The sequence below is a fragment of the Gymnodraco acuticeps genome, unplaced genomic scaffold (genome assembly GCF_902827175.1).
Source record: "Gymnodraco acuticeps unplaced genomic scaffold, fGymAcu1.1, whole genome shotgun sequence".
Lineage (NCBI taxonomy): Eukaryota > Metazoa > Chordata > Actinopteri > Perciformes > Bathydraconidae > Gymnodraco > Gymnodraco acuticeps.
The window spans coordinates 1,088,872-1,109,475 of NW_022990055.1; the positions used below are offsets into that span (position 1 = coordinate 1,088,872).

Consider the following 20,604-nt stretch of genomic DNA (forward strand, 5'->3'; position numbering starts at 1 on the left):
GACCATCTCGCACATGCGCACTGCAGATCGGGCAGGGGGACGGATCGGGTAGTGACACTGCCCGATGTGTTAATTACGCACCAATGGGGGGGGTGGCAAAACCACCCACACACACAGCATAACAATGGACTCCAGTGAACACAATAGAGTGGCGATGTCCCTCCCCTTCCGGGGGAGCTCCATGGGACCTTATTTCAGAAAAAATATGTATTGAAGTCAATGGAGAGAGAAAGATTATCTTTCGATCCCGTTTGAATTGTGCCACGAATTACACATATAATGTTTGTCAATTTAAAAGAGAATTTTGCAAGTCAAAACAAAAAAAATGTGTCGTAAAACTGTGAAGTAACACAATTTGTGGTGTGAAACTTTCAATGAACTACATCTCTTGCGCAACAACACACGTCACCAAGATGGCCGTCACTACTGTCTTGTCAAAAAAGGGATTGACTACACTCACTATCACCACAATGAATGTCATGCAAAGCTGCCTGACTTGCTTGATTGTCTCTGAACTGCCTGATCTTTTTAATGTTTAATGTCAACCATTTGTGCAGATAGCATGAAGTAGAAAAGATTGCCGATGCTAATGTAGCGTTAGCGTTAGCATTTCTCCCCCGGGCTTCAATGGTGTATTATAGAATGATCACACCGGTGTGACAGTACTCTTCAAAGGGTTCACGAAATATGACTACTACTCTTACTGTTTAACATTTTGGGTTACTCCATGTTAAGGCTAATAAACATGACAAGGCTGTACTGCTAACTAACGTGCTAGCTACTAGCTAGGTAGCTAACTTGATCCAGCCACTCCTGGTCCTTTCATCAGACGGGAAGCGAAAGAACGAGCAAGACCCATTGCTGGTATGATAACAACCTGGTACTAAGCACACAGGCATCTTGTTAACGTTATCTTAGCTATCTCTTATATTTAACGGAGGAAAACAATTGTGACATCACTTACACAACTCCGGGATTTGTAGTCTTTCTAGTTGCGTATTTTTCATAGTCTTATATTTCAACAGTTTTAAGACAAACTGACTATTTTGACATGGAAATTATTTTTTAAGATTGACAAACATCATATGTGTAATTCATGGCACAATTCAAACGGGATCGAAAGATCCCGATCTCCATTGACTTCAATACATAATTTTTCCGAAATAAGGTCCCATGGACCGGAAGTAGATGGGCGTGACTTTGCCACTCTATAGAGCACGCACAAAAGCACTAGCACACTAGCACACACAAAGATGTAAAATATTATTTTACCAACAATGTGGAATGTATTGGCTACACATTACACAGATTATGCAGGGCTGCAGCAGCTATAACCATAACATAATAATTCAAATACCACAAACATGATATTGACCAGTATACAGATTATGCACATGATTTTGCAGATTTAGCGTTTTTGCGCCATGTCAGTTACTTGTGTTGTTGTGCGTCACGTTAAAGTTAGCCGACTAAAAACTAACAAAAAACCTTTTTTCCACATCTTTTTTATTTTTCTTCCCTGAAGCAAAATTATTTATATCGTTTTAAATTATCATTTGAATAATAACATATAATATAAAATATATCAGGCACAATGAAATGAAATAAATATATATAAAATAAAAATAAAATAAATGTGCAGACAGGGGAGCTCCGCACCGCCTGCCTGCCGCTAGGGGGTGCTGCAGCGCCCACAGCACCCCCCTTCCCGCGCCCCTGGACAGGAGTGTTACGGCCCGTCCACACAGCGGCGTGCGTTGAAGCTTCCAACGCTTCTGCCCATTCACTTTGAACGGGGTGACGTCACTTTTAGCCGAACTGCATTTTGGGAAGCGACGTGGAGCGTTGCTGGCTTCAAAAGTTGAGCAATGTTCAACTTTTGACGCCTCGACGGAGGCGTCAGCCAATCGAATCATATGCCAGTACAAGCTCTAGCCAATCAAACCGCATGCTTGTGTGTCTGGGGCGGGAGATTCATGTGATTGGTTGTTGGTCGAGTGTCAGACACGCCCGCCGGCAAGCATCAACGCACGCCGCTGTGTGGACGGGCCGTTAGCAGTCTATATAACTACTTTCTATTATGAAAGCAAAATGTGTGTTATATGCAGCATATTGCAATATTACATACAACAAGCAAGGATCCAATTATCCTTCTTTCGACCCACGTTGATATGTCACTTTTTTTACCGTCTTTCCGCAAGTGTGTGTATAAGTTTGTTTGTGTGTGTCAGATCACAGTTCCGCAGCGCCAGCAAAACAGTGCTACTAACAGCAGGACTTATTAACCCGGTATACTCGCTGTGGCCTGCCATCCATCCATCACAAACGCCATATTTAATTGTCTGAAAGCCACGTTTAGATCCAGCAAACTGCCGCTTAATACAAGGCAGCGTCCAGGAACAGAGAGCAAGGAAATAATCCGGTGATGGATGACTGTGACCCTCCTTTGGGTAGACTCCGACGAGCGGACAGCTGGATGGATCGAGCAAAGTGAGGAAAGAGGAAGGAGAGAGAAAAGAGGATGAAAACTTGGTATTCAAAGACTCACTCCAACTTTTCATCTGCCTTCAGGCCTGCAGGGGCTCGGGGAATAACAAGTGTCTCCTTCAACCCCTTTCTCTGTTCCCGGGATACGGAGAAGTACAACCCTCTAAAAATAGTGCGACTGTGTTTCTTAGCTCGTGTGTCTGCTGGCTGGTGTGGGCGGACTACATGCATAATAACTCCCATTAATCTTCACGCTCCTGAAAGAGTGAAGAGATTAACAGTGCATCTAGCATGACGCAGACCGTACTGCACATTCTTTACACTTTCCACGTCGAGTTTGCTGGTGTTGTGCGTCTATTCTTGAATAAATTGAATGTATAATGTGTGTGAACTGCCTCTTGTCTCTGAGAGATGGCTTGAGGCAGTCTACCAAGAAAATGTCCCCTTTTGCTCTATTTATAAGAAAATATATCTGTGTGAGTGTGACCCATTTAAGAGAACATGGTTTCATTTACTAACATGCGTTCAGAGTTCAGACTATGTATGTCCTGCATTCAAACTCACTTTTTCCTTCTTTCTAGATCTCAGGATTCCAATTCAATTTAAACTGTTTGTTTTATCACAGTAAATACAAATGATTTCAGTGCAGTTGGTGACTAGCGATTGTTGCCCCATTTTCAGCTCAGATTCAGCTAGCTGGGGGAACAGTCAAAAGATAAAACAATATAATGTCAAACCCTGTCATTCTCATTATGATAACTTTAATAGTTAAACTGTTCAGTTTGATAAGTTGATGTCAGATGGCAGAAATAGGGGTCTGATGACAGAAGGTAGAGATGCTCCGATCGATCGGCCACCGATCAATATCGGCCGATATTCACTCTCTGCCGATCGATCTGTGCTCTCTATAAATGCCGATCGCGAGAGCCGATCACATGACGTAAAATACATGACACTTTTCTCTGTGTGCGGCAAAACAAGCTCGCCAAAATTGCTTCACCAGTCTGGCAGTATTTTAAGGTGTCCGAAAAAAGACAATAAAATAGCGGTATGCAACGTGTGTGAAGCAGAAACCCTGCAGCTCCACCCGCTGTGACGGACCGGTGAGTGGAGCAAAACACACATTAAGAATTAGACCTAACACACTTAGCTATTTTATCTACATCTGGAATTAGCTAAACTAGTTATAAATATAATTATTCTTCACTGTCGGGTCACTCATTACTGGATCAGCGAGCTGCATGAGATACAGACGGGCTGTCAGGAGAGAGAGAGGAAAAGAGAACGCTTCCGCTAATTTCTCCTGTGTTATTATCCAAAGTTAAAGTGGACCTATCATGCTATATTTGCAACATATATTGTAGGGCCATACCTATATAAAGTATATAAATATATATATTTTTTCAAAATACCAAACAGATCCTGAATTTTAGCCATGCCTCATTTCACTCTATTTGCTCTTTCCAGCCCTGTTTTTGCAGGGAGTTGGCATTAGGGCAGGGATATCTAGATACTGTCCAAGGTTTGACATAATGAATTGTGCTACTTTTAAAGCAAGCAACGATGTTTTCAAATCTGTAATCAAAAATCTCCTCAAAAACACTATCGAAGCAGTTCTTGCCGTTGCTACGATAGTTCCAACAGTAACAACGGACTATTTTTCTTAGCGGATGCATGTCAATTTAAATCAATACAACTATTTTTTAAATCAATAAAATCATTTTCTAAATCCATAAATGCATTTCAATTAATATTGGGAGTCATGTCGTTACTTTGTTGAGAATGTGGCTATGTAATAAGCGGGATAATGTAAAACACCTTCATGCCGATCTAGATCCCTCCGCTTCGCGTGGGCTCCTGATCAGCCTGTCTGTGTTCTTTTCCCCATAATGACCGCGTCGCTGCACATTATCCCTTACATATGATTATATAGAGTCATTATTCATTTGTTTTAAAGCAGGAGGCGCAAACGCTTGCCTCTGGGAGGGAGAAAAAGAGCCACAGCAGAGAATAAACAGAAGGGCAACCATGGCAACCATGCAAGGGAAGTCTTCTTCGCTGCTTTTGTGGCAGACTACAGCGCCACTTACAGGTCTGGCATATGTACTACAGCGTCTCCAGTGCTTTCAAGCAGCAATGGCTGGCCGTGGCCCAACCTCTCATTCCCCTGATAGGTGGATAATTGACCAATAGCCGTAGCACCACCGTCCTGACGTCAGGACAGTGTTCAAATCTGGATCAGTCTGTATCAGATCTGTTGCAGCCCCTTTTTTAGAGATTTGGTTATTGAGGAAAATAGAGAGGGTTGTGTTTTCTGACACTTGGTGAGTTCCCTGGAACACCGAGGACACATATTCATGTATAAAAGACGTACACAAGTGCATTTTGCATGATAGGTCCCCTTTAATGTAAACTTGTATAATGTACTTCATTTGAATGTAATAATTATGTTGGTTGTTGTTTGGGGAAGCGCCAGTGAATGAGCCCCATTAACTGAGTTTTAAACATCACTTTGCATTTAAGATCCCCATAGCCCCCACCCACTCGATCGGATCGGCGATCAGTATCGGCCGATACTGATTCCAGCGATCTGCGATGGGCCCCAAAATTGGCGACCAGAGCATCCCTAACAGAAGGCGTCATATTCATATTCTATCCTAATGCTCCATTTCTACTTTTGGGAATTGGATCATTACCATAGAAGTCTACAAACTAGAATCAATGTGGAAGTGCGTTTAACCTGCATTCTTTCAAAGAATAAGGACTCCAATGGTTATTAAAAATAGGTCTGTAGTAGTCTATGAGAAAATGACCCTACTTCTCACTTACAGTTGGATACATTTTTTAATCATATTCAGAGTCAGGTAGATGATGAAGCAGTGTATGCTATAGGAGGGGGCTAACCTGTGATAGACAGGTAACTCTCATGATGACCTCAATTTACTATTTTTAGTTCATTTTGGTGCCCTTACAATATTTTTTGAATAATATTAACTTGCTCCTTTCTCTAAATCACTTCTGGTACAAAAAAAAACAACAAGATTGCAGAGTGCCAAATCTGAGATTAAAAACCATACTCTACAAACAAATGACGATGGTTGCGTCAAGTTTTTAAATCACAGCTTGTACCTTGACGTATGTTTTATCTTTTTAAATGCCTTTGTGATGTGCTGCAACCCATTTTCTCTACTGGGACAAATAAACGAATACTACTATAACAGGAGTTCAGATCCCTGCCTGGACGTGCAAGTATTTAAACACTGCCCGAATTTGGGTAACAGAAGTGGAAGGAACAGGATTGTGGTGTGAGTAGGGCAGATTACTCTTGTTTCTTTTGCTGATAACAGAAAAACATTGGAGCCAGCAGCATATCATGCACAGGTCTAAAATAACCATTAAAAAACCAAACGTCCCTTCCCCCTTACAATTGCATTGCACTCACTAATGTAATTGCTATATGGATAAATTGTATGTTAACAGTGAGTCAGAAGCTTTGGGGCTGACTTTCTTAATAGTTTGTTGTAACAATAATAGTAATTATTCAGCTAAAAATATACTTAAGTATTGATTGCTACGATAGGTAAACTGCTGAGGACTGAGAGTGCAGAGTTTAAGGTTTGCAGCAGATTTTTTGCATCAGATGAAGTAGTGTATAGATATATAGTAGTTGTGGTTACAGATGCTTCAGATAAGGTCCTAAACTGCAACAAAAAATGCCTTGAGAACCTTGAACCACCGGCTCTTTACAATTTATTATAAAAACAGTTGCAGAATCAAGTTTAAATAAAAATGTTCTTTATGCCACATCTCAAGTTGACATTCTACCAGAAAACACAAATATAAACAAGACTGGTGTTAGGGTTGAGTGAAGCAAGCAGGACCCAAATGCAGATTTCAACGAAAGAATACCTTTATTCCAAGGAAAGCGTCAGAAACAGAACACTACCCCGTGACACAGTCAAAGACAAACAATGAACCAACAAAGACAGACAGAAAAAACAGAACTTAAATACACACAAAACTAATCACACAAACAAGACACAGGTGAGGAGGGAGGAGAAAACACAGGGGCACCAGGTGAACACAATCAAGTAATCAGGTAGGAGGGAACAGACAGAAAGCAGCAGGCAAGACAGGGAGTGAACACTTTTCAAAATAAAACATGAAACCAAAGACAGAAAAAGGCAAGACAAAACACAGACAGATCGTGACAACTGGCCTTCAGAGAGCTTAGCCCTCCACAAAGGCCGATGATTCAATGATGTGCGTCTCGGAAAGCTTCATTCCAGAGAAGCTTAAATTCATACCAAGAAGGCTACCAACAAGAAGTGATGTTTTATTTTTCTTGCTCAGAGCTTGTAAACAACACATTGATAGCTAGTTTTTCCACTTGGAAGGAGCTTCACATGAAATGTCCCAGTAGGTGAGTGAATTCTCTGATTATTCCAATACCACAAGAATGCCGCACAGAAGCCTTCTCTAGCAATAGAAACAAAAGCAAAAGATATATTTTGCACCTGCCTCGTGATTTCAAGCCACTCTCGTTATTGTATGGGTTTTCCTTGTCTAGTATTTATCCTTCTGTTTTCCTGCTAACAGATAAACACAGTGCTGAAAACATAACCTTGGCAGGGGTAATTACATCTATACTGTTGCCTGACTTGCTGGAAATAACATCGCTGAGACACCTCTGAACCTGAACCGTTGTAGGTCAAGCTGTAACATTTAAAAGACCCAACGATGACCTTACCTGATGACCCTTCTGTGGCCGGTGGCAAAGACACTTACACAATCTGACAATATAGAGTGATGAGGAGGAGGAAGAGCATGAAAAGAGTAAAACAGCCTGGAGGGTTAAGGAAATGTCAAGACAGGACGATGGTACAGTACCTGCAGACTTCCAACAGCAGAGTAGGCTGCGTAGGAGAACTGCTGCTTGGGCAGATCATTCGGTCCACGCTGGTCACATGGGATCCCGTTGGGCAGGAAACACTGGTGACTGGACCTGTCGGTGATGGTGTTAGGTGTGGAACCAGGCAAGCTGAGCAGAACAGTGTGATTGGACAGATGGACGTCAGTCAAACCGAGTCCCACCCACTGCCTGGAGAGGTACCTGGCTACGGCTTCCTCGCTGTCATCTGATAGGCTGGAGAAGGACCTGCAAGCAGCAGACGGAACAATGGCTTTTATAACAGTGTTGGATCAACTATTACATTCCCTACAGATTTGACTGGGACCTTACAGATTTGATTTGACTTGTTTCTTGATACAAAGTACTGAGATACTTTCAGAAACTCAGGATTTTTTAAGGCGGCCCTTTGATAGTTTTTGGGTTTTCCCTTTCCTGTATTGTGTTACATAGGTTTTTGTGCATGTAAATCAGGGGTGTCAAACTAAAATACACAGTGGGCCAAAATAAAAAAATGGTTACTAGTCGAGGGCCGGACTGGTTCAATGTTTATTGCAAAACGTATTGAAATGAACTTCTAGCTTAAATTATTGCCTATAAAAACAACATTAAACATTAAATAATCAGTTGCATTCATTGCTTATGGCTCTATCTGCAGCTTTTCCAGAGTCATTTCTTATGATTACATTTTTCCACAGGCCAACAACAGCTTCAAAAAAACAATTTCCCTCAAAGAAATAACAAACATGCCCTGTTGTCGCAAGAAAAAAAGTGCAAAAGGAAACATCCATTGAAACTCAGTTTGCTGCTCTGTGATGCTAGTTCAAGCCAGATACTTGGCATCTCATCTTGGGTTGAAGTTCATCAATGTTTTGGGTCAGGCTCTGAGCTGAGGAAACCCTCAGGATTGAGTGAAGGTGTGCGTGCAATATACCGGCGGGCCAGATCTAATAGTAATTAGCGGGCCTTGAGTTTGACATGTGTGATGTAAATGGTCTGCAAAGGCTAAAAATCCCAAAGTTCCCTCCCCCCGCCTGAAAAAGCTCCATTGGACTCTTTTGTTTATTTCTCGTGACTGTAGTGGAGAGATAGGGATAACTCTGTCTTGGCACTAGCTCTGTATTTATGACGAAGTTCACCCCAGTTTGTCGGCCAGAACACCACTTAAGGCCAGGAGTGGCCTTAAGTGGCTGGGCGTAAGAAAGTAGGTCTTAACTCTAACGTCGGGCTTAGCTACGTCCGACTTAGTGATTCGAATTTACAGCGAGTGCACCAAGCCTGACTAGTCTCAGTCGTAGCTGCGCCTGGTCTTAAGATGTGCGTCCATGTGAATACACGCAACACACGTCTATATAATTTAATACTCAAACTCCTCCATTCAGAGCAAAATAAGACTTGGATAACGAAAACCAAAAGAAGAGAAAAATGACGCCCACACCCCGAAATAAAAGAGGGATTTTACAGAGCTACAGCGTGAACTGGTGGAGAAAGAGATCGTTTGTGTAGAGGTGGAGACCGCAAAACTGAGAGCGGAACATGACAAAATTGAGTTGGAGAAGGAGAAATTAAGACTCAAAATTATCATTCTTAAGAATCAGCAAAGAATCACTGAAGAAGACAATGTGTCTGAAGCTGACCGTTGAGCGGCCCGACCAAGCAAGGAGGCAGAGGCAGAACGTCCCAAATACAACCCGGTGTGGGCATTTATTTCTCATTGGTACATGACGCAGCCTCAATATGACTGTCCATGTGAACACCGTCACCAGCAACAAGGATCTCACACCCACACTAACAGAAAAAAACAGAGCCTAAATACACACAGACTAATCAAGCCAACAAGACACAGGTGAGGGGGGAGGAGACAACACAGGGCACCAGGTGAACACAATCAACAACAATGAAGCTATACAATCCGTAACGGAGGCCGAGAGCTATTGGCCCAGAGATCACCTCCGTTACAGTGTCATTCACCATTCTCTAATCATATTTGTTGTACTTGTTCTTTATCTCAATTTCATGTTAATAGTTCTCCAAATGTTGTTATTTAATGTTCTTGTGTGTATTTTTTGAATAAAATAGGCTATAAGCTTATTGAAATGCAATTGCAAAAAACAGCATTCATATTACAAATATACAGGGCTATATGTTGTTTATTATGTGATTGCGGGTAAGTCGTCCACCGATATCTTCACGGATGCCAGGAGGATTTTGCTGCTTCTTCTTGTGTTGGAAGGTGAATATAATTCCTAAGGCGGCGCTGGAGAGCCAAGGAAACTTGTCTAATAGCCTGACATGCAGTTGTGCGATGAACATTAATCATGTCTCCCACAGTATTTTGAAAGGCCCCGTTCGTGTAGAATCTGAGCACAATCAGCACCTGCAAGGTTGGGGAGAGCGCAGCGTTTCTGTCTGATCCGTTCTGTTGCTGAGGGGAGATCTCCTCGATTAAATCAAAAAGGGCTTGTCTGCCAAATTGAAAACTCTCTATCAGCTCACTGAATAGATGTCCAGTGGGTTTGTTCGATCACGGACGACTCTTTATCTTCTTAATGCTCTTTCGTTACATGTAAACAAGACGCACTGCCATCGCTATTTTCCTTCTTGCCTGTTTTACGTTACTATGGATACTAGTCTGTTGTGATTTTACAACAGAGTTACGCCCAGCTGGTGCACTCCACTCCAGATGTCCAGAGCAGAGAAATTAAGAGCTGAGATGATGACTGACTTCCTTTACTGACTTCTCTTTGCAGTCATACAGATCTTATACATGTACATTTGTATGGGTCAGTGTGTGGTTTTCCTATAAGAGACATAACAAAATACAGATCGATAAATGATAAAATAGGCATACATAATATATATAATATTATCATACCTTAAAGGCAGTGTTGGGACTAAAAAATAACGCGTTACTGTAACGCCGTTATTTTTGGCAGTAACTAGTACTCTAACACATTACTTTTTAAATTCAGTAACTCAGTTACCGTTACTAAGTACATCGTGCGTTACTCCGTTAGTTTTTTTATATAGTGAACAGCCAGGCGAACAAAGATGAGAACTGTACTTAAGTACAGTACTTGAGTAAATGTACTTTTATACTTCCTGTGTCACATGCGGAGACGGGCTGTGGGCGTGTTTGTGTTGTTTACTAACAAGACTATCATGGCAGCGGCGGAGCTCAAGTCTAGTTTCTCCACCTGGAGATATTCTCACTATTTCACTTTTGTCGAGCACAAAGAAAAGAACGTTTTAGTTAAATGTACTGTAATCTACTGCCCAAACCAGTAATTCAAATCTCTTAAAACATCTGCAAAAACAACATGCTGGGACGAAGCTAGTAGCTAAGACCACAGAGACTCAGCCGACGCCACTCCACCTCCACCTAAGCAACAGCGGCTGGATTTTAACCAAGGGACTGCTAGCCAGGGAAAAGTCGATAAAGCCATTGCACGGTATGTTGTAGAACACATGCAGGCTATTGCTACAGTGGAGTCACCTGCTTTCAGGGAGCTAGTTAGCATGATAGCATGTCCGGGCGGCACACGGTATATGGAATGGAAAACTTTTTCCAACTACCTGGCGAAAGAATATACAAAAATGGAAAGCCAGCTAATATCGATGCAATCCAGATTGCATATAATGCATGTCAAGTTGGCTATAAGGGCATTAATGGGAGCCCTTTTTTAAAGTAACTAAAAAGTTACTTTTCACAGTAACGCGTTACTTTTTTGTGTAAGTAATCAGTAAAGTAACTGAGTTACCTTTGAAATGAAGTAACTAGTAATGGTAACTAGTTACTGGTTTTCAGTAACTAGCACAACACTGCTTAAAGGTGGGGTAGGTAAGTTTGAGAAACCGGCTCGAGATACACTTGTTGTTATATTCCATGGAATGCTCTTAACATCCCGATAGCAATGAATATCTTAAGTGCTTTGACAACAAATCCATAAAAAAATGCATCTGTGGAAGCCGTAGTACTGTAAAAAGCACGACCAATCATTTTAGCCAGCCCGGCTAAAGTAACTGGATGGCCTACCTGCCTGTCAGCCTTCCATCTGTGCACAAACTTATCTCGTGCCCTCATTGGTCATGTGCGCGTTCGTGTGTGTTGGAGGAGGGGCTCTGTAAGGAAGAGGCAGATTTTTTCCAGCTGTGTATTTTAAAATTCTAGCGCACTCGAGCTGGTTTCTCCAAAATTACCTACCCCACCTTTAAAGAAAGAATAATCTAGATTCAGACACACAATAATATAACATGCCTCTTAAACTCCAATTATAGTAAACAGAGGAATAGATATAAAACAACTATAGCTATATTTCACTCTCTTTACATTAATACAGAATGTCAAACACTCCTTATAAGGTATTTACAGACATGCAAAGTTAGGTAAGCTTTAATGCTGACATTCAACTTCCTGTTCACTGACAAAGCGGCAGCTGGTGCTTTTATTGTGAAAAGCTAGAGACATGCCACTTCCTGTCATTGAGTTAGCAAAGCAATTTGCATGACAGGTAGCGGTAGACAGGAATAAAGATGCTTGTAATAAAAGTAATACACTAAACACCTCGCATTCAGCTGAACATCTACTTTCAACAGCATAAACTACGGCTTAGATTAGAACATTAACAATAACTTTTTGGCACTCGACGTAGCGTATCTATTCCCAAGCTTTGAGGCGTAACGACTCAGTTAACTACCGTAATTAACGAGCACGCACGGAGCACTCGAAGCCTCCACATTACAAACCCTATTGGCACAGAAGTTATCATAACTGTAATAATACAAAGCAAAACAACATCACAAGCAATACTGTGGACAAATACTCACTTTTCATTTGGGCACATGACACTTAACGCACTATCTGCACCCCAACTTCGACTGAAGTCCATTACCTTCTGACGTCACCAATGAAACGTAGGTTAGCCCCTCCCCACTATGATAACCATCACTTAATAAACAGATATTAACTCTATATAATAACAGAAATAAGGAACAATAACGTGTTACTTTGGGGCTTTTTCAACCGTAACATAACTATGTAACACCTGCACTTGTCTTGGCTATAGCGCTTCAACACATTGTACATCATAAGGGGTAAGGGGTAGGACATCTCTAAGTTGTTAACCAATCACAACAGAGCCGGCCAGCTAACCAATGAGATCAGATTGGGCTCTGGTTTCAGACAGAGGGTGAAAAGAGGTGCTGTATCACGGGCAGTGTGAGAACAATAAAGACCTTTGTTATGCCACTACACACAATTCTTATGTCAACGCCAAACTTGCTATAAAACATTAGAACAATAATAAAATGACAATTATTCATGTGGTATTGTCTTTTGGCCACACAATCAATTATATTTTATATAAAACATTAGAAATATTGCAACAGTCTGCGACCATCCAGTATATTGTACATTGTACATTCATAAACTCAACGTTTTTGTTGACTTTTGAAGGCTTCTAAGGAAAGTTCCTTAGATGACATTCTTGAAAATGTTCTTTAGAGTGGAAAATATTAATAAAAGACTGCCTAAAATACTTAAATGAAGAGAAATACATATAGCATGTCAAATGTTTGGCAACAATGGCAATACTTCTACAAACTGATCTCAATGGGAACAGTGGGAAAAGCTGAGTTATTTCTATTGGGTTTGCCAAACTTGGGTGAGCCTCTTTCTGTGTCACACACACACACTCTCCTCCCTTCACACACACTCAGCGCCTCACAGGAGCCGTCAGTCGTTGTCAATTCCGTTTTCCTAATTGCATGAAAGGCATGTCAATACAATTTGATCCAGGCCTTATTTGAGTCTCCTCTGCGGGTTTATTTGGGGCTGGTTGTTTACTCTCTTTATTGTTCTGACTCTGAGAGGACTGGACTCAAAAGTTCAGCAATAAAGACGTTTCCACGAACTGACTGGAATTTCAGCCTTTTGGCGAAGAACAAATATGCCATCCAGCACGGCACTGAGCAATGCCTGAGTCTGATATCTCCATAACAGGAAGGTTCTCAGAAAAGCTGCTAACAAAGACAATCCAACTAAATAAAGCAATTTTCTTTGGGAAAATAATTAAAAACACAAAATTCAATACCCTCTTTTCAAAATGCCACCATTTCCAACTAATGGAGCCATAATAGCAAATAGAAATATTAAAGAAAGTGTTTTATTTTAAGATAATTAAAAAAAGAAAAACATTCAAGAGTATTTTGTTTTATTTTTATTTCCTGCATTCATGTATTTATTTATGTAAAGACGGCGAAGTTGTGAAAGAAGCATTCCTGGAGGCTGCCGACGCGCTTTTGGGGGACAGTAAAAATAACAGAAGCATTTCAACAGGTTTTTGATATAATAAAAACTCAAGTTAGATACCGTTATTAATCAGCTGTAAGTTTTAGTTTGTTTGAACTTATTCATTATAATTATTGTACAAAATGGTATAAGAATGCAAACATTAAGATCTGTTCTGTTTAAATTGATTATAGTCTATTATCAATTCAGGTTAAGAAACTAGTGTTGCTTGCATCCTATTTTAAAGGCATTTCTTTTTATACTCTACTAAAATGCAACAAAAAGGTTTGATTCTATTAATTTTGTCTTTTTTATTGCACTGTGTAGCTTCAGATCTGAGTTGTCTTATTAGTAAGCCTCATTCATACTTTTGTAGCAACAATATTTTTATATAATGGCAAAGAAAGGGTTCAGAGTCTTTTCTTTTTTCCCTGTGTCATATGTGGCAGCACTGTTCAATGTTTCTTGAAAACATTACCCACTGTAGTATGTGACGTGTGGATAAACTCCAACTCTGTATCAACAACACTGTTGTGTAACTTCAGTTAAATACTTGTATGTGTGTAGATTAGAAAGAGGTAAGATAAAGGATCTGCAGTATTTTTATGAAGTATTAATCGTACAAAGGTCAGTTTTATACAAGTAGAAGTGTGTATTTACCTGGTCGTAGGCTGTCAGTAATGCCTACGCTTCTCTATTTGGACTGGTAGATCTCGACAGACTGGCAACTTTAAAAGTAGCTCTCGGTTCAAAAAAGGTTGGGCACCCCTGATCTAGATGAATGCGACGAAGCAATTCATGCCGTTTTATTGTTTTTAACGTTGAAATGACAAGTGCAACAGGTGAAGATGAAGTTGTTGCGGAATTGTTGTGAGTACCCTTTTCAAGACGACAATCCAGTGAAAAGACGGATATTATAATGCCGCGGAGGGGAGGGGGGAGGGGGGGGGTGTGTGTCTACAGAAGGTCCAGTTGTGATAGACACGGTTCGCCACTGACATACTACTATACTGTCAATTTAGTACATTTAAAAGTCTCCCAACTCAACTTTGTCCAAGTCGGAGCCTATGGTTGCACGCTAAACCTCTGAAACAACACAAATGAACATATTTCTCAAAAACGCTTACTTCAACTGCAAGTAATCTTTCCAACTGTCTTCTGTCTATGTATAAATGCGATATGTACGAGTATAATGGCTACAATATTTTTAAGTTTCTATCTGCAAGTGTGTGGACAAACTGTGTGCATGCCTATAGTATGTTTGTGTGTGTGTGTGTGTGGTAGTGACATCTATATCAGTCTCAGCAGCAGATGGCCCAAACACACAATTCTGCGATTCTCTAGTCAGCCGGCCACGTCTCATAGCTCGCCAGGAGCAGCAGCAGCAGCAGGAGGAAGTGTGTGTGTCGGGCTTTGATGCGTGTGCGCGAGTGTGTGATTTTCTTTATGTCTGTGTGCTCACAGAGACCTTCGTCTACAAGCCAAGCTGTTGGAAGGACTTCCTGTGGTTTGGGAGACTTGCCCGTTCTGACGATATCTCAAGTGACTTTGAGTGTGTCTGTGTTTGCATGTGTGTGTGGTGATCTACCCTACTGTGGGCTAATGTATTTTTTGTCAAACATGTTAAGAGTAGACTACCCCATTTCCACAAATGACATGGGTCTATCTTTACAAAAGTGTGTGTATGCAAACAGGTCATATACGAATGGAAAATACAAAAAAAAGGAGGAAGAAATATTATCAGAAATTGTCCGAAGTAGAAACTACTTTACTTATTTCAAGTTCTACCAAACAATGTAAATAATTGAGCAATATATCAACTGATTGTGTTATAAACAAAGCTACTTTTAGAGACAGGTCCTTTGACAATGAACCATTCTTCAGACGGATTAAGGTAGTTGGTCACTGTTTAGTGTAGTGTGTGTGTGTGTGTGAGTTCAACTAAATAGCCATGAAGGATATTGGAGGCAAAACAAAAGCTTAACGAACAGTGACTCTTTGACTTACATTCATCAGGAGGCGAGGAATGCAATCATGTTTCTAGATCATTACCAGAAAAGTGAAAACATTCTTACGCTGCTAAACAACAAAATTACTTTCCCATCCCATCAGGTGTTTTTGGTCTAGCTCTTCTCAGAATGAAGTTAGAGGAGCAATGCAGGAAATTAGGTCACGTGCCAAACCTGTGTGCCAAAACTAACAGAGCTTTTCAGAAAATAAAAACCCTCTTGATGTAACAGTTTGAAAGGACAGGTGAAAGTGAAAAAGTAATGAATTATATTGAAATGTATTCTGTCACACTGTCATGGCTTACTGGCTGCACATTTTTTCTTTAGAGATGTAAGTCCTAATAGCTGCAAGAAAAGCTACAAGAGAGTAAAGATAAGTCTGAACACAGAATAAAGAGTAACAACAAGCAAAAAAACACCTGTGTGTGGAACATGCCGTGTAGGAGCTTTCAGTCAAACAATTAATGACACTAAAGAAAAGAGAATAAACAACGTCTAAATAAGCATTTAAGCACTTAAAAAAGCAAGAACAATTACATTTGGCAGGGTATACCGAGTATAGGGTTAGGGTTACAGCATCCAAATGCAAGTAGACATGGATAAAGAAATACACACCTCTAGGTTGCAAGGTTAGCTTTGGAAATGTAGCATCTTATTGCTTTCCAACAAACTGTTAAGATGGCCTTGAATTTATGCTAGGTTACTACTGAAATACAGAGGCAGTTGTGCTAATCACATGTTTGTTTCCTTGTACTTCTGTTCTTGTGTTTTTGTATTTTCAAGGGTGAAAAATACTACCTGCTCTTTAAATGTTAAGTGTCACTCTCACTAAGCCAGAGCTCTTCTGTGAGGATCATAGGTGAGGATCCACAGTTCTGCCTCCCTCTTTTTTCCCTCTGTGTGTCTGGCCCTTTCTCATTTCTCTATTTCCCCTCCTCGACTCCTATCCTCGTGTCTTAGTCCCGCCCACGGGAGATGCGAGTCGAGGAGGGGAACCGAGGAGAGAGGAGGGGAAGCAGCAGGCGGTTAGAGAAATGAGAACTCCTCTCCTCTGAGCGGTCATTTTAAAGAGACGTCCGTTAATGATGACAGGAGGCACAGCAGCCCTCTGATGACTTATATATTTACTTTTAATTCATACACAGTGCGGTATAATGAGACAATAACAGGCTACAGATGTGGACATACCGTATACACACACACATATTTATATAAGTATATACAATTTCAGATTCAAATAAGTATGAGAGCACTCTCATAATAGCGTAACACTATCAGAGACTGGATATACTATCATTTTCAGTGGCGGCCGGCCCATAGGGGCGCCGCCCCACCTCTTCCCACATACAAAAACAAATGTTTAAAAAAAAAATATATTTTATATTTTTATTTTTAATGAACAAGGTAAATATCATACAATTGGTATCAGTAAAATGTATAATCTACAATAAAATCTCGTTTAAAATGGTTTTACGATGTCTAAAGTTACTGATAAGTCACATGTTTCCTGCCTGGCCTTGCCCGTGGCATTAGTTTATCATTACCGGGCGGAGCCCCCGAGCCAAACAGCAGCAACCAGCACGTTGCAAAAGTCTCAATAGTAAACTGTGCCGCCGAAACATAATTTCAGCCAATCAGCGGCGTCAAATATTTTGGTCACGAGGGCGCTCACGTTGGCGCCCACGTTGCTTACGTGCGTTGACGTGAGTTGTTTTTTAGACTCGTGAGTGACCAAGGTGATGCAGTAGTTGGATGAGAATGGCGTTGTGTGCAGGTGGAGTCGCCGGACCTCGGTCCGCACCCAATTCCGTGCAAGAGCTACTCTCCAATCCTTTCGAAAGGAGAAGTTTGGTAGATAAATTGATACTTAAAGACCTTGGACCGGACCAACCCAATTTGTATATATCGGAGCAAGCTTGTGAAAAAGACTAAACGTATCAACGAGGCTTCTCACGTAGCTGGTACACCAGAAAGGCATGGCTAGCTGGATGCAAACAGGTAAATGCTGTCTTTTGTTTCCCATGCTTGCTCTTCAAACAGCCGGGGACAGATACGATCTGTTTAGAAACTAGACAAAAGTTAAACAAGTACAAACCACAGACTGTCTGTGCCATGGAGAATACAGTCGCTGGTTTATTTATGTCTGTATAGGCCGTTGTTGTGAGTGTGGACGGTCGGAGCATATATAACGTTAGCTTAGCCAAGCTCCATTTAGAAAACACGCATTTTAAAAGGGTTTTTCGCCTGCCGTCTGTCTGCAGACTTGTCAAAGCATTAATTCATGGTTTTTACTAACCGGTATCAGTATGTTGTTAATTCGGCATCATTTTGAAACGTGTATTATAATTAAATCACAGTAAAATATGTTCATCTTGTTGTAGTTGTAGCCCCCTTGCCAGCGATTCTCTCTCTAGTTTAGCATGCTCAGCCCGACTCAGCCTGGTTGTTCCTGGCCATAGAACCACGATTTTATAGGGCCAGAAAAACTGTGAATTAGGACCCGCTAGCCGGTACTAGGCCAAGTGGAAACGCAACCAAAAACGGGCCCCGCACGGCTCGACACTGTCTGTGTCATGGCGAATACAGTCGCTGGTGTATTTATGTCTGTAGGCCGTTGTTATGAGTGGGGAGTGAGCATATACAACGTTAGCTTAGCCTGGTCGACCCAATCTCCATTCAGAAAACAAGCATTCTAAAAGGTTTTTCGCCTGCCGTCTGTCTGCAGACTTGTCAAAGCATTAATTCATAGTTTTTACTAACCGGTATCAGTATGTTGTTACGTCGGCATCATTTAGAAACGTGTATTACAATTTTAATCACGGTAAAATATGTTCATTTTGTTGTAGTTGTAGCTCCCGAGCCAGCGCGTCTTGTTTGAATGATGCGAGTAAACACAGCTGGCAGCCGCGGTGAATCTCGAGCGACTAGAGCGATGCGATAGGGGCGTTTAGAGCGAAGCGAATATTCGCATCGCGTCCGGTCTGAACGCAGCATTAAAGCGAGCTCCGCGCCGCACTGGAAACGCGCCATTACATCACCAGAAGTCCTAATTTAAGGGGTAATTTCTCCCAAAAAAATATGTTTTACTCACTATATCAACAGCCCCACCAAAAATATTTTCCACCAGCCGCCACTGATCATTTTATTATGTGAAGCACTAAATGGTTTTAGAAAAATATCCACTCTTTGTTTGTAGATATCTACTAAACTGAAGCATACAAATAAAGAGAGTAATGTAGGCCTGTTATACTGAGTGATATATATTTTACACACTGCTCTGCTTTCTGCACGGACCTCACAGCTGTTTTCACTGTAAACATCGCGTCGTGATGAAAGCAGTTAATAAAATAATATCATGGGGATGCATGCAGAGCTGTCATTGGCTAAGATAAGTCCGGCCGTGCGTCACGACTCTTTGAAACATCACTGTTGCCGGAAATACATCCGCGGAGGACCCATCAGTGTATCCTCGATTATTGTCACAATCTTATGAAGGACCCAAATGCAGCACTCGAGAAACCACGGAGTATTGGTAATGTACTTTATTGGTAATAATACCAGAGCAGAGGGATACCAGCAGAACAGTATCAGCCGGATGATGTACAGGCAAACGAAACGGAGGACAGCGGGCAGAAGGTGAGTCAGGGCCGGGCAGAGGGTCAGGGAGCAGGCGAGGCGGTCAGCGTAGGTACAGGCAGGGTCAGACAGCAGGCAAGGCAGGATAGTCCAAGGACAGGCAGGATCAGGGATCAGACAGAGCAGGCAGGTCAGGGACAGGCAGGGTCGGAACCGGGTAGGCAATCTGATGACAAACGCATGAAAGACTAGCATGAAGGCAAAGTACGATCTGGCAACGGGTGTTTGTCTGGTGAGGGTTTACATACTGGCAGTGAAGCTAATGGGTGCAGAAGAGAAAGAGAGTGAGCAAAAACGTGGGTGTGGTTAACAGGTGAGACAGGTGAATGGAAAACTACTGATGAATGATGGAGCAGACTGTGACAATTATAGCTCCTCCAGAGAGCCTCCTCGATGCTCGATCCTCGGTCCTCGAAGTGCATTTAGAGAAATTAGATGTCCTTCAACATGGCGCGCTGAAATCCATTTCCGGGTCACTACCGGAAGACCAAGGATTCGAGGAGTCGAGGATGGGAAATTAGTGAAATGAGAAAGAGCCTCTGGGCCCTTCTCACTTCGGTTAAATGGATTCCTTGCGTCCCTCACTTGCGTCGTTTCCCTGCGACTAGTCCCTCCTACCAGGGAAGCATGGAGAGACGCAAGGAAACCACGAGAAGCAGGGAAATGAGTTTTCAGAGCAATGGGATGTACTTTCCTCCGGAGCGTCACGTGAAGCGACGTCCGTTTGTGATGACGCTGCAAAGCTGATCGTCTGACAGCAGCCAGCTCTGTACCCGTTATTTCCACACACCCCCCCGCCTCTGTTAGTACACATTTACTGACACAAACATTTGTATCATCTGTTGTAGACCCAAATAAATAAAATCAAATAAGAACTCATTCTCAAAAAAGATAAACGCCATTCTTAAAATGTATAAACGAACAATAGTTTGATTAGAGTGCCCAATAGAAATAAAATAATTGAGAGAAGAAAAAGAGATATATTATCTATCAAAACCCAGTTAGATTAACATTCATTGGATTGCACACTTTGTTTGTGTGGATATGTAGCAAATTAACATTTTAATAGCACTTAATGACTGACTGAATGGAAATGACAATAAATGAAAATGTAAAACGAAAAAAGTGATCATGAAAATGATTCCAATAAATGAAGAAAATGATTTTTGACCACTTTGTTGTTCAGATATATCACATATTTGTAACTAAATGATACATTATTTGAAACAAAACACGGTATAAACTGAGGAGTGACTCCCGTGAGGTTCATGTAT

General features: G+C 41.3%; 1 protein-coding gene across 1 annotated transcript in view; it reads right to left on the minus strand.

The window, feature by feature from the left end:
* The window catches only part of LOC117545952 (inactive N-acetylated-alpha-linked acidic dipeptidase-like protein 2), a 1,067,198-nt gene that overhangs the window by 516,793 nt on the left and 529,801 nt on the right, over positions 1-20,604 (minus strand). Inside the window, exon 8 of the mRNA XM_034215999.1 lies at positions 7,378-7,645. Within this exon, the coding sequence (XP_034071890.1) occupies positions 7,378-7,645 (268 nt within the window). The remainder of the gene's footprint in view (positions 1-7,377; positions 7,646-20,604) is intronic.